Source organism: Pundamilia nyererei, unplaced genomic scaffold, assembly GCF_000239375.1.
Source record: "Pundamilia nyererei isolate P.nyererei 1_Seehausen unplaced genomic scaffold, PunNye1.0 scaffold00175, whole genome shotgun sequence".
Taxonomy (NCBI): Eukaryota; Metazoa; Chordata; class Actinopteri; order Cichliformes; family Cichlidae; genus Pundamilia; species Pundamilia nyererei.
The window spans coordinates 425,947-451,053 of NW_005187576.1; the positions used below are offsets into that span (position 1 = coordinate 425,947).

The window sequence follows — 25,107 nt, forward strand, 5'->3', positions numbered from 1 at the left end:
TTTTTTTGTGAATACATCCTAAAGCCAGGATGCAGATCTAGAAATAAAAGTAAAAAGAAATAAAATGACTAGAGATTACCATCTCAGGAAACCAGCTTTTAACACAACACCAGAAGGAGAAAAGGAATATTTTTCATCAGTGTAACAGTTTTACACTTGGAAGTATTCTGCATTTAGGAGAAGATTACCCTCTGATATTTTTCTGATATATATTTGACCTGGGCCACTTCCATGTGTGCAAAAATATAATATGGTTTTGTCTCCTGTGTGATGTCAGTCCAGGTCATGTAACTGTTACATCAGCCGCCTCATCTGAATGTCTTGCCACGAGAGTCTTGTTGAAATTGGCTGTCGGACGTAGTTAAAAGTGGCCCTCGACATTTGAAATATTTGGATGAAATCTTTGTCGGTGAAGCCATTCACATTATGATCCCACCACTCCTGGCTCGAACTCCAACATCCACACACACACACACATACACACACACCTCTTTGTACCAAAGTAGCGGCTATTATGCTACAAAGAGCCATAATGAAAAATGAGGCTCTCTTTTCCTCCCCTGCCCTTCATCCTTATCATCATCTGCTTACAAATTTGCTGACTTCCCCTGTTCATTTCTTTTATTTTTTCTTATTTTACTTGTTTATTATTAACAAGGATGATGTGCATTGTTATAAATGTATCAGAGTTAGCAAGGGCTAATCTAAAACATTTCCAATAATCAACTGTGACCAAACACAGAGAAAGTCATGTGACATTCAACGTTGCTAAAAGGATTTGCTCATCTGCCTTCATATTTTCCTTTCTTAACCCATAGGGTTTAAATATGATGTGGACCAACCGTTGCAGCTGTAACAGGAAGGCTTTCCACAAGGAGTGTGCTTATTTTTGCATTTAAATACTCTGGGAATACCGTAAAAAGAGGGTTTATTTTATGTTCCCCCATCCTCAGATAGTGTCAGACAAACAAACCTACATCAACCAAATAAAATCATTCAGCACTGGACACGCTTAGCTTGACACAGCTACTTCCTAATTCAGGAGCAAGGCTCGATTTTTGATGATTTGTCCCAATTAATTGCTTTTTTTTAGAAACCGATTACATGGAATTCCCAGATTCACCACTTTCATTCACAAACTGGTAGCAGATGACTCCATCTTAAGGCAACATTCATGGCAGGTTTTGGTGACAGTGTTGGCACGACTGATAATCATGCCAGCACTGTGAGATAACGTTATCTTATTGGATAGAAGAGATATTCACAAGTATATAATTTGCAGTTGATAAAAGGTGATAAATCCTAAAATATGTTATTATAACTCTCGCAAAATGTGTGAACTTGTATGTGTAAATTTTATTTCTAAAACCTGTCTTTGCTTTTTCTGTCTTACAGAAAGAGGAAAAGGCCATGATTGCCAAAATGAACCGGCAGAGGACCAACTCTGTCACCCACAACAGTGGACACTGGACCGACCGTCCCTTTTACAACCATTTAGGTGGAAATCAGATCTCCAAAGATCTGAAGAGGATGGTAAGACAAGATTTTTTTAAACAAATGTTTATCGATAGATTAAAAGCATTCTAATGGTCTGCTTTGTAGTGCTGCTGTTTTTGGTGTTGTTGGAGTGCTAAAGCCAGGTGACTCTCCTGCCAATATCACATCTTGGCTCTCATTTGGTGATGAAGCCAACCTGTTGTTAATACAATAATCAAATCACTTTTATTGTCACATCACATGTGCAGGCACACTGGCACAGCACATGCGAGTGAAATTCTTGTGTGCGAGATCTGCAGTCCTGGTAAGCAGCAGCTCACTTCGCCTCTCACACCTTACCCCTGGATCCAAGAGGCTCTCGGGAGCACTCGTGCAAGGGGGACAACAGCAACATGTAGGCGGCCGCAGTTAAGCGGGAAATGTAGCAACGGCAGAGAGATGGAACCTCACCGAGACTGATTGTTATTTACGTACCGTAGCACTTCCTGCTGAGCCGAGCCTGCATGTAGTGACTCACTTGGCGAATGGATGCACCTATGCCTGTTTTTCTTATATCCCCAATCCACTCACCTCTCACTGTATCTATGGCAGGAAAGAGGACGATGAAGTCCAGGCAACATGTGCGCTGTTATATATTGAGGGAAATGGATTCTGTTCTACACGTTTTATTTTGAAATTGGTAATATTCACAAAAAGTATCTATTAAAAGGTGAATCCCATCATTTTTTTCACATCAAAAGCAGTTTTCTCTCAGATCAGATCAGAACAGCTTGTAATTATGTTATCATGTGAAAAGCGGTTAAATATCTTGTAAAGCAAATCTGGTTTTCCCGCAATAACAAGTTAATGATTTCATTGACATGAGGAATGAAAAGGGTTTTTTCTTCCCTGTGCTGTTATCCTCATGGGCCATGCATATAATTAGCCTATTATTGACGTGCATCAGGCTGATTAATCTCTACTCCACTTAAAAGTAGCAGCGTGTGTTTTATTCTTGCTGAGCCTTCTCACCTTTTGTAATACAGAAAATTCAGTGTTGATCTAATCTATCAATTGTAGCGCCCCGGAGAACAAACCCGTACTTAGTCCCTGAATCAAACAGCCAGGTCGTCTTCACGGCTACCAAGCTGTCCGCACGCATCTCGTGATCACAAGAAGCAAAACGGGTTTATTTTTTTCTTGTAATATCTTGCTATGCTTGGGAACATCTCAGAGAGAGAACGAGATCTGCCTTTTCTTTTAGTTCCACATAACAAGATGAATCAATCTGATAACCACAACAGAAAAGATAACAGCAAGCACAGCTTTTTTTTCTGCTTCTGTAGTTTTCTCATCCTATTAAGTCCTGCTCAGCTTGTGGCATCATCAATGAACTGCACTTTTGTAATGGAAAGGCTGCTTTACAGTTGTAGTTTGCCGTTTGTTGCAAATCTTTTAGCTTTCAGTGGGATATTTTTATTCACTTCCAATGCGGGAAAATCAAAATCTGGACATAAGGAAGTACTGAACTCAGTGTTATAGAGATGCACGACTAAAAAAAACAAGAATACCACTTTAATGTTTGATGTCAGACATATAGAATGAGAACAGATACAAATATTTAATAATAATATTTAGGTCATGTTTATAGGTAGGTTGAGCACATTTTATAAAAGTTATTTTGGATCGATCTGTCTACTAAATGAGTGTAATGTCAGGTTGTGAGCACAGCCAGACAGAACAATAAGCTTACCTGTCTCGTGAATATACAAACACCCTTTTCTACATCTTAGTTCTTTGTAACAATCCCACTCTGACCAAAGCATTGGAAACAACTTGGGGTACAGCATCTGGACCGAGGCAATGCACAGGAGAGTTCGCCAGGTACACAGAGAACATGCAAACTCCCCATTGACCGTTTTAACCAGTGTGCTTTTATTTTAAAAGAAACCTCAGTTCTGCTTTAAAACGATTACTTTTCATTAAAAAAAAACTGTCTGCACAGTTAAGTATTACTTTCTGTATTTTTATGTGACCCACAGGGGGCTCTGTAGCTGACTTGGAGCTCTGTGTAGCATAAATGCTACAACAAGTGTGCACATAAAAAAAGAAACAACATCAAATTAATGCTGCATTGATTTACATTGGATCCTTCTGGCACTTAGAGCTAAGGCTGCTCAGCACAAAAATCATCTTATCTCTCATCGTCCTGGATGACTACGTTCAATTACTCGTCCTGACATCACATCAGCAGCTGCGTTGTTTTTCTTTCCTAATATCAGATGAGTGTGTCACCAAAGTCCTATAAAAGTTTGCAGAAACACGAACGCTTTGACATCAACTTTATTTGCTGCGGCTCTGCCTTCCTTCATTGTCAGCCTCAGTTTTCTTTCTGCCTATTACTCTCTCACCCCATATCTCCATAGTCTTCATTAATCACAGCAAGCTCTGGAGCGAGCTTTGAAACAGAGCTGTAAAGAATAAGGAATCAAATATGCACAGAGAGCATGAGGGAGGGTTTTTATATAACCGGGAGGAAACCTGGTTATGTCTGTCAGACACAGAATGGACTTTGGAGGTATTCAGGATTTTACACATGTACTTCTACTCCTGCTGCCCATTCAGCCTCTTGCTTTTGCAAACAGGAAGCAGTGGAGCAGGCAGGAATGCAAATAATTTCGTTTTTACCTTTCACTTTTTCCTATTTGATTTTTTTCCCCCTTACTTTCATGCAGGGGTTAGCTGTGCTGAATATTTCTTCAGCATAGTCATTTGTGTGTTTCACCACAAGAGGGAGGTAGAGCAATTTGAATATCTGCAAGGTGGTATTCTGTAATGCTGTAATATGGCCAAATACTTTAATGACAGTGACAATCTGAACATAGTACAAACTGAGTAACAAAATATGATTAATGTGACTTCATAATGAAAAACAGTTTAAAAAATATATTGCATTTTTTTTCCATGACACAGCACACTGCATCGTTTTGCAGGACAGTTCACCCAAAGTGTTAAAGTTGTGTGCTTTGCACCTGTTTGTTTATAGACATATTCTATCTTTGCATTTCAAAGGGGTGAAAATAACATTTGAAACTCGTCTTGTTTACCTCTGCTCGACAACAAAGCCTCCACTTCTTACATCTTTCTTATTTTGCTCATTCTGTCGGTTTATCTCTGCTGAAAAACTCAAAACCTACCAAAAACGTTTAATTTCACGTCAATCATAGCCGTCATTTCTTGCCGAATAGAGCTGACAGTGGGCGAACGGTCCAAATCTTGAGCTGAGTTAGATGCAAATGTCTTTTATTCAGTTCATACCTGAAGTGATCTGGGTGATTTTTTTTTCCCCCCGTGTCTGCTGGTTTCCAGCCACAGCGAACCTTTCCCTGTAAGCGTATTTTTCATTTGGCTCAGGGTAATTATTATGTCATCAGGCCCCCAATAGCTGTCTAATGGCAGCGTTGCGGTTGCTCATTATTTGTGAAGTTAAATTGAACAAGCTTCAATCAGAGGAATGATGATAGGCTGAGGCTCCTTAATGTAGTTTGAAAAGGAAAATTAGAAAATTAAAATAATTTGTGGCAAGGTTCAACCGAAGCAATAACCGCCTCTAAGCGGTGTATATAAATCCCGAAAATCACAGGAAGGATCTAAACCACTGTAGTGATATAACTCGTCCGAAGGGTGTGTGTGGGGTGTGTGTGTGTGTGTGTGTGTGTGTGTGTGTGTGTGTGTGATGGGGGGTTGTTGTTGCTGAGGTACCTTTCATTAGCTGAAGATGTCTTGGGAGATTGCTTGGGCTGTTATCTCTGAAAAAATTGTTCTAAATCACCGTCAGAACAGCCAGAGCACACACTGATCGCCAAGCAGTTTAGTCCAAACATTGCAGAATGACAGATATTTAATGTAGAATGACAACTTCTAAATATTGCAGAACATTGGATGTTTTTGCTTTGTTATTCATTTTATCATTTTAAAAATGCTTTCATTGAGTGAATCACCAGATATGTTGATGTGATTGTTCTGAGTTGTATTAAAAGAGCGTTTAGCTGTAAAGAAAAAGAAAGCAGAACCAATCTGGTTTGAAAAGATTAAACACCTTTACCACGCGCTGCTCTAAAAATCCTATTTCCTGTTGTCCTTTCTCTCTTGCAGGGCTTTGAAGACCCCAAAGACAAGTGAGTAGTGACTCATTGTGCTTGTTGTTTTGTCTGTGTGCCACCTTAGAGGATTTGTTCTTGCTTTGCCCAAGACGATAGGCAATGATCCTGAAAATGAGCTGAAAGACAAGAAGAAGCACTTTGAAACACAAATATGATTGTCACTGGTAATTTTAACTGGAAAGTCAGAATAAATGGCATAATAATAAGATGATGTGCAAGATCTTTGATTTGTATGAGAGTCAGTGTCCAGGTAAAGGATCAGTTTAAATTAAAATGTTTTGGGGGGGTTTTCAATTCGGTTTTGCCAGAGTGCCAAATCATAACAGTCACCTTAAGGCATATTATATTGTAAGGTAAAGACCCTACAATAATACAGAGATAACCTTAACAATCAAACAATCCCCTATGCAAGTACTAGGCGACAGTGGGAAGGAAAAACTCCCTTTTAATAGGAAGAACCAGGCTCAGTTCAGTTTTCAACATGTTGGAGGTTCAAAGTGAAAATTAGGGCAGTTTTGTATGGAAGAGGTAATGCAGGAGTCTGCATTTGCACTTTAACCCTTTATCATGCAGCTGTAGCTTGAATATGTGTTGTGTACACAGCTAAGATAATAAAAAAGTGCCAGCGTCCATCGATATATGAACTTATCAGAGCTTGGTGGTTGCAATCACAGTTTTAAGCATCATTGATCGATAAGTCATCTAACGTTTCTTGGAGGGCAGGTTAAACGTGTTCCAGGATCGCTTCTAGCAGATGAATGCTTGCAGTTGTCGTATAATCCACCTGCACGAGTGCTAGTGTCTAAATTCTGATTCTCTCCATGAGTCTTTTGCTGCTGGACAGAGTTTATGTTCTTAATGTGTTGCAGTATCAACTGTTTCATCCAAGATTTACAAAAAAAAAGGGCAGAGGAAGGGATATTTAAGCCAAAGGCTCTCAGTGATCAAAGAGGAGCTGTCATTTATGGAGAAGCTGTCCTCCTCTTCTCCTCCAAATAGTTCTGTATATGTGAGTTTGTTCTGAGCTGCAGCATCCAAGCCTCTGCCTCTGCCGCGGGCTACAGCACAGATCTTACTTCTTATGCAGACTGACAGGTTTTTAGAGTCGAGAGGAAGTACATGCTGGGTTTTTCGTCAACTGCTACACTGGATACGATGTCACAGCTCAGTTTGGAAATCTGTTTCCATCTGTCTTAAAATCAGTGAATGTAACGTATATTAAGACTTGACATCGTAGAGACAAACCAATCCTTTCTTTCTGATTTGTTGAGGCCTCAAATGCCACCGATTAGAGCTACAGTACAGCACTGAAACTGACAAGTGTTTAAAGACAAAACCTTTAAAGTTAGACATGTCTACACAAAATATTCCAATTAACTACTTAACAACTCCTAAAATTCTGCCTCCAATCGCTCAACTTCTGGGTATTGTTAAATCCAAACACAGTATTCCAGACTAACCGTCAAATGCATTTTATATGTAGGTGAATCTGTGTTTTGCAGATTTAGTGATTGTTTTTAGACAAATTGTCTCATCTGACTGTTCAAGTTTGAGGGCTGCAGTGATCTTTCAGGTCAGAGATGTGAAAAATCTTCCTGACTTCTCAGTTTCTTCCATCGTTTTCACACTTAATGTTAATATTGGACAAAGATAACCCAAAGAAATAAAAAAATACAGTTTTTAAATGATAAGTTCAATTATTAAGGGAAAAAAGCTATCCAACTCTACCTGACAATACGTGAAAAAGCAGTTGCTGCTTAAACCCAATAACTGGTTGTGCCAGCCTTGGCAGCAAGAACTGCAATCATGCATTTGCAATAACTGGCAATGAGTCTTTCATACTGCTGTGGAAGAATGTTGGCTCACTCTTCTTTGCAGAATTATTTTAATTCAGCCAGGAGAGTTTGAGCATGATTGACCTGTTTAAGGTTATGCCAAAGCATCTCAATCAGATTTAAGTGCAGATTTTGACTGGGCCTAGGTTTATGCCGGCTGTAATGGGACTCAAAGCTTCCAAGAAGTTCAAATTTTCTCTCATCAGTCCACAGAATCTTTTCCCAAAAGCCTTTGGGATCATCAAGACGATTTTTGGTAAATGTGAGATGAGTCTTTGTTTCCATTTTGATCAGCAGCTGTTTACTTCTTGGGACTCTCCCATGGGTGCTATTTTTGTCTTGTCTCTTTGTCATTGTGAATCATGAACTCTGACCTTTAGATGTTTTTAACATGGTGTTCTGGGTTCTTTAATGAGCTCTCAGATGAGTTGCCTATGTGCTCTTGGAGTAATTTTGTTAGGCTGGCCTCTCCTGGGAAGCTTCACCGCTGTTTCCATGTTCTCATTTTCAGTGTTGGGAAGGTTACTTTTAAAATGTATTCCACTACAGATTACAGAATACATGCCTCAAAATGTATTTTGTAATGTATTCCGTTACGTTACTCAATGAGAGTAACGTATTCTGAATACTTTGGATTATTTAATATATTATCATGCTGTTTACAACAACGTGAATGTGATTTATTACTGTTACTGAAGGTCCGCGGCTCCGAACTGTAGTAAAGGACCTCTGACTAATACGTCATGTCCCGTGTTGGGCTCGTAGCTGAAAACTAGCTTTACTTTGTTGTCTGGGTCAACTTTGCTTGCGAGAGACAGAGAGAGGCGTTGAAAGGCTGCTCCAACGGAACTTATTGTTTCGGAGGAAAACACGAACACAGCGTACAGTCGAGTCTTAATAGCTTACTTACAACTGGGCTCGTCAGGCACTCTTCTTGGCTGCAGTGGTTATTATTATATTTACATGCTTCCAGCTCCCGTTTCTGCTTGACGATAACTCCTGCTTTTCGACTCTCCTTTTTCTCCCTCCTCGCGCTCACAGACACATAACGGGTATGGCAGTCCATTCTCCCTGCAGCACGGACTACACTGCCCATGATGCTACATTCTTTAGAGCTATGTCTGTAACACTCTACCTTTTAGCTTAGCACAACAACAACAACAAAAAGGCGCTCTCTCACCCAGGAAACACAGTCACAGAGAGAGAGAGAGCGTCACCCTGTAACCATGGTAACCATAACGCTGCCGCCTGGAACAACAGAACGTAGCTGTCAAACGAAACCGAAACAGTCCTGACCCGCCACAATATGAAACAGGAAAGTACTGCTGTGTAATCCATTTATTTCAACAAAGTAACTGTATTCTGAATACCACCTTTTTAAACAGTAACTGTAACGGAATACAGTTACTCATATTTTGTATTTTAAATACGTGACGGCGGTACTCCGTTACTCCCCAACACTGCTCATTTTTTGAATAATGCCTCTCACTGTGGTTCACTTGAGTCCCAAAGCCTTTGAAATAGCCTTGTAGTCCTTTGCAGACTGATGGATGACAATCACTTACTTATCTGTTCTTGAGTTTCTTTAGACTGTGGCATGATTGTGTTGCCATTTTTTAAGATCTCTGAGTCTGCCTCACTTTGTCAAACAGGGATTTCTTAATTCTTCAGGTCTTGTAGTAATCAGGCCTTGAATTGAATTGAAGTCAACTTTCAAAAAGAAAGCTTATCTCTGATCATCAAACTAATTTGATGATGTATGCAAAAAAAAGCCCCTAAGAAATCAGATCGCAGCACTGTGTATGATTTCCTATTTGCAGCTACACCTCAGGTTACAGTGGGTTGTTAAGGTGACTCTCGAACAGTTTTAGTAAACTTCTGTTTAGTCAATAGTTATTAAGAAAGTCTTTTGGCTTGATTTTCAGACAAGTTCTTTAAGAAAGCAGTGGATCAAAAAGTTTAGCTGCAGTAAAGCCAAACAGTCTTTGTTGACTCGGCATGAAATGTAAATGTCAATCAGTCTCCTCTTGTTTTATTCAGGCATTTTATTTTCAGAAACACACAGGAAAACCTAAACCCAGAGGACGAGGTGGATGAGTTTCTGGGCCGGGCCATCGACGCGCGCAGCATCGACCGTCTGCGCTCGGAACACGTCAAGAAATTCCTGCTCACCTTTAGAGAGCCTGACCTGGAGAAAAAGGTTAGACGCGCACACACGCGGACACACAAAGTCCAACTGCCAATATAGCAAAAGATAATTGGCCGTGACAAGCAATCTTCTTTGTGCAAAAAGCTCTCTCTTTTTCGGTCCCTCTGGGAAGTCACTCAAAAGCAAAGTATAACACAGAAAGAGAGGAAGCAGGGGTTTAAATGGAGAAGAGAAACTGCTTCAGACAGTGAATGGCAGGCTGAGAAGAGGTTTGCAGCTGGGTTGTTATAAAAGGAATTTGGGAGGAAAAAGGGAAAAAGAGTTTTTGCTTCATGTACGGTGAAAGCGAGATCTGAAGGAATTTTGGAGAGCCTCCGGTTCCATGTCTGTCAGACCACTTCTGCCTTTAGGCTCGTGTACAATCTTTAAATCCTGTTGATCCACAGTTTGATTTTGAGGCACAGCAATATCTCCAAGTTTGGAGAAACAAGTTTCTTTTGGCCATACAGAAGGAGTATTTCAACTTAGAGTTTATCCAGTAAAATAAACACATGCTGCACATGCCAGACACGGATCAGTTGCTAAGATTTCTTTCATTTTTAAGGATCGTAAGTAGTTTTTTGATATCGGGATATGGTTTTCTTTTCAGCTGTAAAACGCCAATAACCAATTTTTTTTTCTTTTTTAAACTTCAACAAACATCACGAAACAATCTTTTCAGCTTTGAAATATCAATACTCACTTGAAAACCTCACTGTCTTTCAGCCATTGTTCTCGCATACGAAAGTCTAAGTCAGAATTTACGTCTGCACGAACAAATTATGCCTGTGCTCTGCAGGCTCGAGAGAATCAACTGTTCAAACTCTTGTCATATTTTTACATTTTCTTGTCTTTATTTTTCTAATTTTTTATTGACTGGTTCAAAGCTTGAGTATTTCAAGCTCTTGCTTTCTAATTTCAAATGGGATTTCAAAGCAGCCTCAAATCTTGACGGAGTTAAATGTCATCTGCACTAAATGTCAGCTGTTCCCAGATTCTCCGAATGAAGAGGAAGTATTTAGAGAAATAAATAAAAGTCGAGGCTTACACTAGTTAAACCCATGTCAAGTGTGAACTCGTCATTTTTGTGATTTATGTCTGACTCGAGTACAGCTCTGCTACAAGCGTCTGTGGTGTTGACGTACTCGTTCCAAAATACCCAGAGAGACATAATTGAGTCAGACTTTTCATACTTTTTTATCTTGTTGGTTGTTTTGTATGTTTTTCACCCCTCATGCCGTCAGAGGGACAGAATGTAAGAAAAGTCTGTGTCACTGAACTGCTGTCTCCTTCCCTCCTGCAGTACTCCAAACAGGTGGACTCCAGGTTTGGGGCTTATGTGGCCTGCGCCTCCCTCGTCTTTCTCTTCATCTGCTTCATCCAGATTGTCATCGTGCCACCGTGAGTCAACACTTGGAAATAATACACAGATAGGACCGTGGAAGTTTGAGATTTACTTCACAACTTTGAAAAGTTTACTCTGATTACAGTTTAAACAACTGTAGCTCAAATGTATGAAATAAATAAGTGCAGAGTACACAAAGTGAGCCACACGATTCATTTATATATTAAAATCAGATAAACTTTTAGGACTAGAACTTTGGAGAAAGAGCACTTCTTACTAAAGGTTTTTCTTAATATACATAAAAGATAATGTGGGGGTGGGACGGGGTAATCAATATTCCTTTTGGTCTAAATGCAGTTTTTAATAATGCAGCACAATTTTAATATTCATTGCAAATTATTTTGTGAACTTCATGGCCATGGGCTTTGGACCCCCGGCGTCTCCAAGGCCTAGTTTGAGAACTACTGCTTTACACAATCAAAATTGGGTAGGTCAACATTTGCCACTTTATTAGGTACACCTGTTCAGCTGCTTGTTAATGCAAATATCTCATCATCCAATCAGCATTTAGGCATTTAGACACGGTCAAGACGACCTGCTGAACTTCAAAGAAGCATCAAATGGGGATAAAAGGTGGCTCCGAATGTTGCTGGTCTGAGTATTTGAGAATCTGCTAACACGGAATGCTTTGAAAATAGAGAAATTATCCAGTGAGCCGAAGTTCTCTGGGAGAACTTGACGCCAGGGGCCAGAGGAGAATGGTAAGCTGATATTAAGGCTTAAATAACCAGTCGTTAAAACCAAGAAGCATCACTAAACTCACAGCACATTAAAACTAAAAGCAGATGGACTGTAAATTTAGAGACCACACAATGTGCCACTCCTGTTAGCTGAGTGCAAGAAACTGAGGCTGGAGTTCCCACAGGCTTACCGAAGAAAACCGAAAAGTGCTTCCTGGTATGATGAGTCTCAGTTTCTGCTGGAACATCAAATTTGGTGTTAACATGATCTGTGCTGTGCTGCATCATCAGTTCAGGCTGATAGTGATGAAGAATTAAGGCAGTCTGAAGTCGAAAGGGGGTCCAACCTAGTACTAGCAAGGTGCACCTAATAAAGTGGCCAGTGGGTGTATATATAAGTTGCTGCTCCAAGTTGAAACTGAATTGCTTGGTCTTCTAAATAGTGCTCCCATGGTATAATCCCAAAAGCTGTCTTTATTAGGCAAATATAACTATCTGCTTATATTTCATAAGCACTAATACATGCGTTTTAATAAATTGTTTAGAAACTATGTCTTTGTTAGTGGTCAGTGTGTGCGTTCAGGCTTTGGAGCCTTACAAAACTCGGCACAGCTTTAGTCTTAATGCTGTCTGTTCCAAGTTCTCTTCCAAATTCTTCAGCCTTTATCCTTAAAACAGGACTTATAAAGATGAATCACTGAATAGAGGAGTAATAAAAGATGATGAGTAATAAAAAAGAATATCAGATCAAAATCAGCATAATTGCACCCGAGCACTGGCCAGATTTTAAAGCTCTGTCAGATTTTGTCTCAAAGCGAGCCCTCCTCTCTCTCTTCTTTTTTTGCAAACTGCACTCCGAGGTTTCTCCCTGCCCATCTCTCAGTATTGATCTTCTTTAGCCTGCCTCTTTATTAACCTTTCTCCTCAGTACTTTCATCTCACCACTCCTCTCTTGTCTTTTAATCCTGTCCTTAAAGTCCCACATAGGCTGCCTCCTCACATCTCATGTCCCTTGTTATTTAATCTATTTTTATAATCGCTTTTACCCTCTTAATCTTAATGCTTCTTCTCTTTGGTGTTATTCATTCCCGTCACACCCACGAGTAAGATGTTTACTTCCACAGTATTTAGCACAAGGTTGTAGACTATAAAGAGAAAGTGTTAACTTATCAGATGCCACACTGACTGTGAATTGCAGAGTAATAAATATTGCAGTAGATATATAATCACATCCAATCTCTTTGTTGTCTGCAGCTCCAGACTGATGATCGGCTTCTTCGTCACCTGTCTCATTATCCTGACGGCTGTTATGTTCGTCTCAGCTGTGTACTGCTGTTTTGGGGTGAGAAGTCTATGCTTGTAATGAATGACACAGAGAAACTCAGAGCTTTGCTCAGATTTGTTGCAGATATAAGGCATTCGGCAAAGTGATAACCAATACAAGCGATTATAGATGCTTTTATGAGAATGTTATCCCGTAAGATAGCTGCCTCGTTTCAGTTCGGTTCAGCGTAAGACATCGTTCAGACAAATCTAAATGTTTTATCGGGCTGTGGTTTGGATGCTGTACTTGTTATGAATTGTGGTCAGAGAATCCTTCATCTAGAAAATGAAAGATATTCTCCTCAAAGGAAGTTCTTTTTGATCAGAATCTGTTACATTTTTACAACAGACTCCCTTGGTGCGTATCTATTATATGAATTAAAAATTGTTAAGTTTCCCTCGTGTTTATGTGAGTCTTTGAGAAAAGCTGCTCCATCTCATATTTACTTTATCTAACATAATTCAGGATACGTTTCATGTTTCTGTAGTTTGTCTGTATTCTTGCACAAGATTATTCACAGGAGGGAGCCTTTGTTCAACTTTGTTCTATAAAACTTTATGCATATTAGCTTAAGGTTACTAGACTATAAACTTCAACAGCAACAACATAAACTTTCAGCAGTCTCTGCTGTCAATTTGATCAGTATTTAAAGGTGCAATTATTGTTTTTTGAGTTACAAAAAGATTCTACTCATAGATAAACATTAATTAGTGGGTACTTACATGCAATATGTAATTCCAACAAACTGATGCATTCTCATAAACTTAGAATTAGTCCATTAAAATAAATAGGAGCAGGCTCCAATTTGTGGAAGCTGTCATGTTGCCTCGCTATCTTCAACACAGTTGCCGAAACGGACATCTCGGTTCCACCAAATCAGGTTTTATTTGTTCAGCTAGAGACCAGCCACATGTGTAGTTTGCCAAAGGCGGGGAAAAGAGAACTCATAGGAATTCATTAGGAGGCAAATGTTAATTCATACCTGCACCTTCAGGCTCAAGATGTGAAGGCTCATGCTTACAGTATGTGAAGTTGAACATGAAGGAAAGAGACAGCAGGACTGGCATCTTAATAAAACATCATCCTCTTCCTCCTAACTGCTAGCCTCATCCCCTGAACTGAAAACAGAGCTCTAACTCATGACTGTCGCACTTACTTGTTGTCAGCAGATTAGACATGCGATCCTCTCATCTACACACAGCTGACAATGAGCCGGCTGAACAACAGCAGCTGGTTTTAAGCTAACATTATACAAGCTAATGTTCGGCTCGAGTGTCCTAAAAATCCCACTTTCCCTCTCGTGACAGCCGAATTACAACCACACATTGTATCAGAGTTTATTCACTAAGTCCAACCATGTTAGATACACTTCACTGACGATGGCTAACAGCAGCTAACAGAGGCTAACAGCAGCTAACAGAGGCTAACAGCAGTGTTTACCCACAGAAAAGTTTAGGATATCCTTAAAAACTCGCAGTCGACTGCAATCTATTTACGTCTAGTGGTGCGATTTTACACTCTGTACCCTTAACAAAGCCTGTGACTCTAAATATCAGGTAAAAACTGAAGATATTTCACATGGTTATCCTAGTCAAATGTTATGGAGTTTTCATTTTTAAATAACAGCTAACACAGCATTTTTTTTAAAATTGCATTTCATAGGATAACTTAAGGAATAGTATTTTAGTAAAATATTATCAATCTCCCAATGTTTAGGTAGCTGTTTCCTCCCTCTGTTCTCAGTTTTGATCTGTTTGTGTGGACTTTAGCAAAGAACAGATTGTGCTTTAACAGAAGCAGCTGATGTTCTTTTTGCACTACGTCTTCAGCTGCGTATTTGGTGCCTGTTCAGTAAACACAGGGGTACTGGGCGCTGTGCTGTAATAAAGACAGTTACAGAATAGCATGCAGCTCAGTTGATTACTTTGTTGCGCTGCCTCTAATGTAATTATCTGGTACATTCTTCTGGAGTTAATAAGTTCGCAAATTTTCACAATCTCTTCCACAAGTTTCTATAAAGTGGGCCTTGTCAAATAAGATTTGCAGTGAGACCGTAAATCCTTTTGTCGATCAGTTTTCTTTCTGCTGTTGATGATTCACAAGAAACGGGAAAGGTTTGAGAAGAGAAAAATAGAGCTGCTGCTTGAAGGTTTTCATAACGGTGAGTCATGGCTCTTTTTTTTTAAAACTAAATATGAAAAAAAGCAGAGCCTCTTTTTTACACAGAGCGGTAAAAGCATGATCAAACTGGAAACCAGTGACTGAGAAAATGAAGTCAGTTAATTAAATTAAAACTGAATATTAATTGTTGGAATTCTTCTGTCCTCCAGATCTTCCCAGTGCCTCTGCAGACACTCTCTAAGAGAATAGTTCAGTCTAGACTAAACAGCACCTTGGTTGGTGTCTTCACCATCATCATCGTCTTTCTTTCTGCTTTCGTCAACATTGTAAGTTTTCATTAACAGGATTCCCAAATTCCCATTTTCTTGTCATGGGTCAATGTTTCAAGGAGAGGTTTTTGACTATGATGCTTTTGAGTGTCTGGATTTAAAAGTCTCGCAATAATTTTGACACTTTTTAGTTCACGTGCAGCAGCCATGACCTGTGGAGTTGCATCAAAGCACAGCACAACATCAGCCTGGACAGTGTCAATGCCTGCCATGCTTACTTCCTTAACTACAGCCTGGACACACAACACAGCCCCTGTGGACATGATGGCCTCATCTGCAGCTTTCCTGAGGTACAGATGCCTTGTTCTATCTATGGCCTATCTGTTTTATTTATTAGATTATTTCATCAATAAATTTACAGGTATCCTTTTAAAGTATGACACAACAAACAAAGAAAAGAAGATCCAAGTTTGCTGAAGACTAAGGAAAGTTAGGCGGATGATTTGTCTAAAAAAAGTACAGCCAAACGATAACCTTTCAGAAAATGCCAGTTGAAGTTTAAATACTAAAATCTGCTGGTCAACTCACTAAAGTACATTACATCAGGCCTTAATAGATCAATTAAGTTCCTTCCATCCAACCATCCATCCCTCTTTCCATTCTTCCTTCCATTGCCACTATCCGAGGCCAGGTCACAGGGGCAGTAAAGAAGCCCGAACCTCCCTTTCCCCAGCCACTTTCTCCAGCTCATCCGAAGAAACACCAAGGTGGTTCCAGGCTAGCTGAGATACATAATCTCTCCAGTCCTGGGTCTACCCATAAGAACTCTTCCCAGCAGGACATGCCTGGATTTCCTCGCCCAAGAAGTGCCCAGGAGGTTCCTCCTGACTCACTGAACTCCTCACTTTCTCTCTCAGGCAGGGGCCAGCTGTCCTTCGGAGAAAGCTCATTTGTGCTGCTTGTGTGTGTCTCTTTGAGTCACTACCCAGAGATTGTGAACATCAATGACATAGATGACCCGTAAATCAACAGCTCCGCTTTTATGCACAGCTCTCCCTTCACCACAAATGACTGGTACAGCGACATGGCCCCAGTCCATGTATCAATCTCTCGCTATACTCATTTGTAAACAAGACCCCAAATTCCTCCACATTTAAGCAGGGACTCCTCCCTGACCCAGAGTGGACCCTCCACTCTTTTCCAGCTGAATACCATGGGCGTAACATAACATATAGTCATCATAAGGCGCTTTATATTGTAATGTAAAAACCCTATAATATTACAGAGCAAACCTCATTGATCCAATAATCCGTACGAGCAAACACCGCACGGAGAACAAGACTGTGGCTTAGGTAGGTCAGCCATCTGTTGCAGCTGGTTGGGCAGTGAGGTGAAACAGAAGAGACCGGAGCTGATGGATAACCTGCGGGCTGTCCGCATAAGTGCAAATTAATTTTATTAATCCTAAATTGAACAACAGCCAATGGCACGAGTCCAGGACTTAAATAAGACACAAATACGACTCAGGTGCTGCTGCCAAGTTTCCCACATAGGGATAAAATGTGGGCAGAATCTCATTCATACAACACTTTTCAACCAGGTGTTGCAGCTCAAGGTGATGCACAACAATATTAAAACTGCAAGCAATAAAAAAAAGCAACGATAAAACACAAGCACTAAAAAGAGAGAAATGCATGTGCTTAAACAAGTTATGTACTTTATAGAACATTAATGAGCATTATGACATCTAATCATTGCTTTCTGCTGTGACGAATGGTGTAATGAAATCACCTTGTATACCATCATTCCAAAATGCACTGTTAGAGCAAACACATGGTTAAAATTGGGTAAAATTTGTCTTACAAAGTACTGCATTGCTTTTTTTTGAACACCACACACACACACACACACACACACACGTAACTGTAAGATTTCAATGTGAGACTTCTGACATGAAACGAAATTTTGGGAGCAGAACAAATGGGTGCTAAGTGGGGGTAATTGCAGCTGTAAATGTTAACATTTGGTGTGCACACTCGTGCTCAAATTAGAAGTTAAGCAGTGAAAATGTGGGTTAATCGTGTGTTTTATAACTCATCCAGATGCAGCTTGTTCAGTCAGAACTGTTGCAGCATATAAAGCCTGGCCACTAAACAATAGTCTCTGCATTTTCTCCCTCAGTACTTCTCGTCCTGCGTGCTGCTGAGCCTGCTGGCCTGTTCCGTCTTCCTGCAGGTCAGCAGCATCGGTAAGCTCTTCCTCATGCTCTTCATCGAACTGCTTTACCTTCTCATCATGGAGGTTCCCAAAGTGAGCCTCTTTGACAACCAGGACCTGCTGGTCATGGCCAATGCCATCAACAACGCGTGAGTCTCTTTATTACACCTGTGTGTGTCTCTGTGTGTCATTTCATGCCTGTAATGATTAAAGCTTTGAAGGTGTGCAGATGTTCTAAGTGCTCACCGGCTCTTCTCTGTTCCTCCCTCACAGTGAGCCCATGAATGGAACAAGGTGAGACTGATGGCGGGACCCAAAGTGGTCTCTGTCATCTGTTTACGCTAACAGCATCATTATCACTCCACTGGCACAAATGGAACTATAATGACCTGCTGGCAACAGATGCTAACGCTAATTAGCCAAGATTTAGAGGGCAGCTTGTTTTTGTGTTTTATGTTATTTTCCTGCAGAGTACATCTTTAACTCTGTGTAATACCTGCATATATCAGTGATTGTGGTAGCTGGGTAACTCGGCATAAAATCTATCTGTAATACTAATATGTGTATGTGCTGACCTCCAGGTGTGGAGTAGACAAGGTGCCTCTAAAGATCATGACTCCAGTGGTGATCACAGTCTTCGTCCTTGCCCTGTACCTTCACGCCCAGCAGGTGGAGTCAACAGCAAGGCTTGACTTCCTGTGGAAACTGCAGGTTAGTGTGTGTGTGTGTGTGTGTGTGTGTGTGCGTGTGTGAGAACAAGAGTAAACAGAACCTATAGCGCATCGCTGCCCCTTCCCCTTGTATAGTTATGATTCCATTGGCCTCTGATGCTTAAAAAGTAGTTTTGGTTTTTTTTCCTCCTGGTATCCGTGTTAAGTGTCGTTATGTGACTTTGTAGATACTGTACGTATTTGGTGTGCTTTTTAGCATAAATTTGCATTTTTAGGAAGGGAATCGCTGTTATTATTTTGTGCTAGGAAATTAATTTCATTCAAAAACATGTTGGGATTGAAAGAAAATAAACACAGCTAATATGCCAGCAAGCCCAACTCGCCACTTGATGCAGAATGTTATGATTTAAATGAGCTGCAGTTGGTTTAAAATGTGGCATTTAACAGCTGATTTAGTTGATTTAGACTTTGTCAGGAGGAAGTGGATTTCCATTTATTTCCTTTAAGTGAAAATATTTGGTGATTTGAGAAGTGATGAGGCTAGGCAGTACCTGAATATCGTCATCAGCATGACAGGGAAAATATACATATTTAAACAGGCATGGACACAACAGTTGTGCATAGATCTGTTAGAAATGCAAATGATGTCTCACTGTGTTCCTTTAAAGGACGATAATAGGAATAAACAACAAATTAACTTTAAATGTGGGTCAGACATCCTGTCAAGGTGAAGGCTGGAATCAGAAGCCAATGAGAACAATTAAGTGCTGTAATTTTAAAGCTTTGTAGAAATGACCAAATAGGCAGCATCACAGAGTCCGTTCACTCTCTGCAGTATATTGCAGTTGAGTTGAGGTCTGGACTTTAGCTGGGCCATTGCAACACTTAGATTCTTTTCTTTTTCAGCCATTCTGTTGTAGATTTACTGCTGTTTTGTGGATCAGCATCTGTTGTAACTTTGGCCAAGCTGTAGTTGTTGGACAAATGGACTCACATTCGACTCTTCAATACTTTAGCGTACAGAGGAGTTCATGTTCGATCCAGGTCCCGTGGATGCAAAAGAAGCCCAATTCAAAACACCACCGCTACCGTGCTTGGTAGCTGAAATGAGGTGGCGATGTGCATTTTAGTCAGATGCAGCTTTGCAAACCTAGACTGTGCTCTCATGTAGACACATACAGGGTGAACAAGTGCTCAACATGAGATATTTCTGATCATAATATTATTCATCTAACTGTAAATCTGAATAACAGATTGAAAAATACATTATGGAGACTTAACATTAGTGTTAAAATATTGAACTGGCTATGAAGAAAATGAAAAATGAAATTAGGGACCCTAATGGATAATAAGAATGGTCAAGCAGATTTCTTGGATAGTCTGGGAGGACTGTTAACACACGCCTGACTGCTCAGGACCAACAAACTGCCAAAACATCTGCTTTCATAGAGGTATTCACACTTGCTGACAATGATTGATGATCTTAATCTCAGTAATCAAGTGTGTTTTATTGGCTCGGTAAGATTGGTTACACTCGTAATTGTAAGCATGTACTTAGGTGTACCTAGATTAGTATAAAACGTGACTCTGAAAAGTTTGCATCCCCTAACATGAATCATTGCTTCACGAATAAACACTGAGATAGTTTACCAAATTCTGTTGTTAAGAAACTTTTTGGTCTTATTTGAGAAAGTACAAACATTTCAGAGGCTGTATGTGTGTGTGTGTGTGTGTGTGAGTGTGCGTATAATAACCAAATAATATTCAGTACAGTATCAATTTGACAATAAGAACATTCCTTAAGGGATGTTCATGGCTTCTTTGGCATTTTCTGAAGGTTGTGAAGCAGGCTGTTCTGCTTGTAGTTGCTAATCCAGTCAAGTGGATAAAAAACTTATTTAAAAAAGCTGCTGGAGGGCTCTCTATTTTCCAGCTCACTGCTGTCACCAATGGTTAGTAAAAAACAAGGCTGTGAGTCTCAAGCTCCATTTGCAGTTTTGTGAGGCTGAGATACCAAAACAAAGTAAAGAAATTTAGTGATAGGTAAAAGGGTTTTTTCCTGAACCTTCTTTAAAAAATAACAACTTAGTGGTGATTACCTGTCAGGATATATTACTGAATGCTGCTGGTGGGGCGAGATAATATGTTAGGGGACCACCAAATTCATTAGCATTCATCTTCTTGGCATCTTCAATATCTGTGCCAAATGTCATAAAAAATCCATCCAGTTGTAAATGAAGTATTAATCTTTAATCCTGTTCTCTAACTCCTCACAAGGCCACAGAGGAAAAGGAGGAGATGGAGGAATTGCAAGCCTACAACCGCCGTCTGCTCCACAATATCCTTCCCAAAGACGTGGCTGCTCACTTCCTGCAGCGGGAACGTCGGAACGATGAGCTCTACTACCAGTCGTGCGAGTGTGTTGCAGTTATGTTTGCCTCTATTAGTAACTTTTCTGAGTTCTACGTAGAGTTGGAGGGCAACAATGAGGGAGTGGAGTGCCTGCGACTGCTTAATGAAATCATCGCCGACTTTGATGAGGTAAGATCTGAAGTATTCCAGTTGGAAGCTGTCTGAATGTATGAATGCAGAACAACGGCTCTGATAACATCCAATTACTGATTGCTGTGTTTATTTGGTTACTATTGAATCCAGTGGACCCAAAACTCTGCTAAATATGGCCACTGATATTACAAACCTTCGTTCTGCTATCCTCAGATCATCAGCGAGGATCAGTTCCGCCAGCTGGAGAAGATCAAGACTATCGGCTCCACATACATGGCAGCCTCCGGCCTCAATGACTCCACATATGACAAGGTCGGGCGGTCACACATCCGTGCTCTCGCTGACTACGCCATGAGGCTGATGGACCAGATGAAATACATCAATGAACACTCCTTTAACAACTTCAAGATGAAAATAGGTGGGTAGCAGGAAAGAAAAATGGACTTTTTTTTGCAGAGTGTAAGACTGTTGTTGACTAAAGCTCCAGTAAAAGTAACTGATTTGCCCAATTGGAACTAAAGAACCAAATTGAAAAGATTCTGAGATCTGATTTTGTAGGATATATACATCATATCTTTTAACCTGCACCTCTGTTTGGCAGTTTTAATTATTCTATATTTATTTCTTTTCCTAGGTCTTAACATCGGCCCGGTGGTGGCTGGGGTGATCGGGGCCAGGAAACCTCAGTACGACATCTGGGGGAACACTGTAAATGTGGCGAGTCGCATGGACAGCACAGGTGTACCAGAGAGAATCCAGGTAACAATTTTATATGTCCCGTCATTTAAATTCACACTGATGATTTTGTGTACTCAGATAATCAGTAAGTTATTTAAAATCAACTATAAAATTTGCATTCCATCAATAAATTATTCTGAACTCCTTCCCTCCCACCTCCTTCAGTCTATTTTGGTGAAAAATTTGAAATTCATCCAGTGTGCATAAGCTCTGTAAAACCACACTTATCTGTCGACTGAAGGGAGGAAAAAAGGAGTGTATTCAAGGTAATGAAGAATGATCGTTAAAAATGGCCCTACTGGTTTTGCTTTATCAGATATTCAGTCATTAAAGCTTAATAATTCAAAGCTAATATGAACACAGACTGAATTCTTTAATTTCATCCGATCTCTTTACAGTCCACCTTTTTGCAGGAAAAAGTGACAAAAGAGAAAATATGAGCTGCTGCTTCCTAATGAACACCAAATGGCTCCAAGCAGCATTTTATTAGTAAAGTTATGAGTTTCATTTTTGTAACTTTCTGTAACATCTGCAGTTGTTTTTGTTGGAAACTTGTATTAAAACTCTAATAATAGAATATTTCCCAGTGGAGGTAGCCAAACTCATCGAGCCAATGACTATAATCAGGGGAAAAGGCATAAGGAGTTAATACAAAATGTTATTGACAGAACTATGGCATCAGATGTGTTTATTACCACTAATTCAGGAAGAACAACACAGAGAACCGATTAGACACTCCATTGGTGATTTACAGATCACAAGACGTGTGCATAAACTATATAATTCCCCTCTCGCCCCTGTGGGCGGACTTTATCCTTCAAGCGCGAGTCCTCTACCAGAGGCCTGGGAGCTAGAGGGTCCAGCACAGTATCTTTGCTGCGCTCTTCTGGACAGAGATCTCTGATGTTGTTCCTGGGATCTGCTGGACGCCTAACTTGGGAGTCACTGCACCAAGTGCTCCGATTACCACTGGGACCACTGTTACCCTCACCCTCCACATCTTCTTGAGCCCTTCTCCAGCTTCTTGTGTTCCTTCTTCATGATATTGCTGTCATTCTGTATAGCTACATCTATCACTACAGCCGCCTTTGTCTGCTTGTCCACCACTACTATGTCCAGTTGGTTATCCATCACCAGTATCTGGAAGTCCCACAGGATCTTAGCTCGGTCATTCTCGACCACCCTAGAGGGCGTCTCCCATTTTGACCCTGGGACTTCCAGTCCATACAGATGTTCCTGTATACTTTGTCGATCACTTGGTTATGGCGTTCCATGTATGCCCTGCCTGCTAGCACCTTGCAACCTGCTGCTATGTGCTGGATTGTCTCAGGGGCATTATTACACAGCCTGCACCTGGGGTCTTGCCTGGTGTGGTAGACCCCAGCCTCTATGGATCAGAGTTTGTTCCTATGCTACCATGATTAGAGCCTCCAGAATGAAAGATAGTCCAGCTTTGTCCGGCCACTGGTAGGATTGCTTGATATAAGCCACTTCCTCTATCTGCCGATGGTACATACCGTGCAGGGGGTTGTCCTTCCATGATGTTTTTTCTTCTTGCTCCTCTTCTTTCTCATATTTCTGCTTCCTGAGGTATTCACTAAGCATGCGGTCAGTTGTGGCCATCTTCCTGATGTTCATGGATGTTTGTTGTGTCATCTTGGACTGCTTCATCAGTGCAGTCACCTTCTTCAGCCAGTAGGCATGAATCATGTTAGAGCCTGGTGCTTCTTACTGGACCTTTTCTTGGATGTCTGTCGCTGCCATGGATCCTGTTCGGGAAGGATGCTGTGGTCTGCTCCTAGAGCCACTAGCCACTGAGCATTGCCGTTATGAGTTGTGTCCTTCTCCCTTGAATGGTTCAGTGGAGTACAACTGGTTTATTCTCCTGCCTTCTAGCTCTCTGGTATACCTCTTCAAGTGGCTGGCCAAGGATGTGAGTCTTTGATTTGCAGTTTCCAAGGCTTCAGGTATCACTGCTGCCATGGTGATCATCAGTTTCAGTGACGGTAGCTACATTTCGCATCTTCTAGATGTACTCCAAGTAGTCTTGGTAATCGGCGGAGGGCCAGCTGCTCTTGCACTCCCAAGGAGCCAGACTTTCTTGCATGTTTCGTAATTTTCCAAGCTTTCTGAAGGTCTTTCAACATTTATCGTTGGACATTTTTCACTCATTTTCAGATGAGTCCTTGTATCTGACCAAAGTTTTCTCTGTTGAGTACATAACACTGAGCTATGAATTGTTTAAGCATTAAAAAACAGCTAAGAATCAAGGTAAAATATTATCCTTGGGCACGTTTGATATTGAGACATGGATTGGTCTCCCCAGATTCCTGATCTCAACATTATTGATTATTTCCAATTTTCGTAGCAAAATATAAAGAGTTTAAGACAGCACTGTAGTCAAATTAAACTGGGTTCAACTTGACTGAAAGTTATTCTTTCTAGAAATTATGGTTCCATTAAACTCCATCTTAATCAATGACACAGCATGTTTGACTTTCAAGCTGTCAAATCATTGGTCACTAGGAGTTATTAGCAAAATAATGATAAATCTCAAAAATGCTGACCAGGGAATTAAATATTCCATTCTCCATCTGCCTTCAGGTGACCCCAGAACTGCACCAGGTACTGAGCTCTTATAACTACACACTGGAATACAGAGGAGTGGTCACAGTCAAGGGCAAAGGAGAGATGATGACCTACTTCCTCACCAGTGGACCTTCCAGCAGTTAACCCACACTAAGTGACAGACACATAGGGGGTTACACGCCTTACGACATACAAAGCAGGCTTAGGGTGGACTGAGATTGAACTTTTCTCACAGCACTGAACCCATCTCAAACCTGAGGCCATAAAGGATGAGGAAAATGTTCATCCCAACGCCCAGCCTGTGGGGGAGCCGATGAGTCGGAGAAGCCTCGCTACGAGTCAGCCGATGAGACCAAAGATGTCCAGTCAGAGCATAAAGACAGATTATTGGTCAGCTGTGCGAGTCTGGGTCCTGAAGGAAAAATGGTCAATAAGAAATTTGATTTGCTTCAATCAGCCGTAATTTTCCGATGGGTTTTTGGACACACCTGCGGGAGGACATAAGCTGCATTACCTCTTCTCTTTCGCTCTGCCTTGCTCCTGCTGAAGTATATACAGTATGTACATGTAAAACACAGACAGTTTTATGTGTATGTACAGAATTTCACGTATGGTTTGTAATACCTTTGGTCCATGTTGTGATGCAGGTATGAATCTCTCAAGTATGGACACTAAGCCAGCACTGCAGCACTATCCGTCCTTGTGTCATTATCTAATCACATCGGTAACTAACAGATTCATGGAGGAGATGGTCTTTATTGCTGAAGAGTGTGTCCTACAGGTAACCGGGTTTCCTGAGATTATATGAATTTCCTTTTATAACAGAAAGAAAACGCTGCACAGTGTTTACAGAAAGCTTCCCGCCAGATGTGCAATATCACAACCTCAGTAGTATCAACAGCATAATATATATATATATATATATA

General features: G+C 40.6%; 1 protein-coding gene across 1 annotated transcript in view; it reads left to right on the forward strand.

The window, feature by feature from the left end:
- Positions 1–25,107, forward strand: part of adcy5 (adenylate cyclase 5) — a 97,299-nt gene that overhangs the window by 70,587 nt on the left and 1,605 nt on the right. The window contains exons 6-20 of the mRNA XM_013914150.1: positions 278–287; positions 1,396–1,533; positions 5,632–5,654; positions 9,530–9,674; positions 10,966–11,063; positions 13,002–13,089; positions 15,402–15,518; positions 15,653–15,811; positions 17,643–17,827; positions 17,952–17,972; positions 18,260–18,389; positions 20,627–20,890; positions 21,068–21,272; positions 21,489–21,613; positions 24,197–24,962. Coding sequence (XP_013769604.1) covers positions 278–287; positions 1,396–1,533; positions 5,632–5,654; positions 9,530–9,674; positions 10,966–11,063; positions 13,002–13,089; positions 15,402–15,518; positions 15,653–15,811; positions 17,643–17,827; positions 17,952–17,972; positions 18,260–18,389; positions 20,627–20,890; positions 21,068–21,272; positions 21,489–21,613; positions 24,197–24,325 — 1,837 coding nt within the window. The 3' untranslated portion in view covers positions 24,326–24,962. The remainder of the gene's footprint in view (positions 1–277; positions 288–1,395; positions 1,534–5,631; positions 5,655–9,529; positions 9,675–10,965; positions 11,064–13,001; positions 13,090–15,401; positions 15,519–15,652; positions 15,812–17,642; positions 17,828–17,951; positions 17,973–18,259; positions 18,390–20,626; positions 20,891–21,067; positions 21,273–21,488; positions 21,614–24,196; positions 24,963–25,107) is intronic.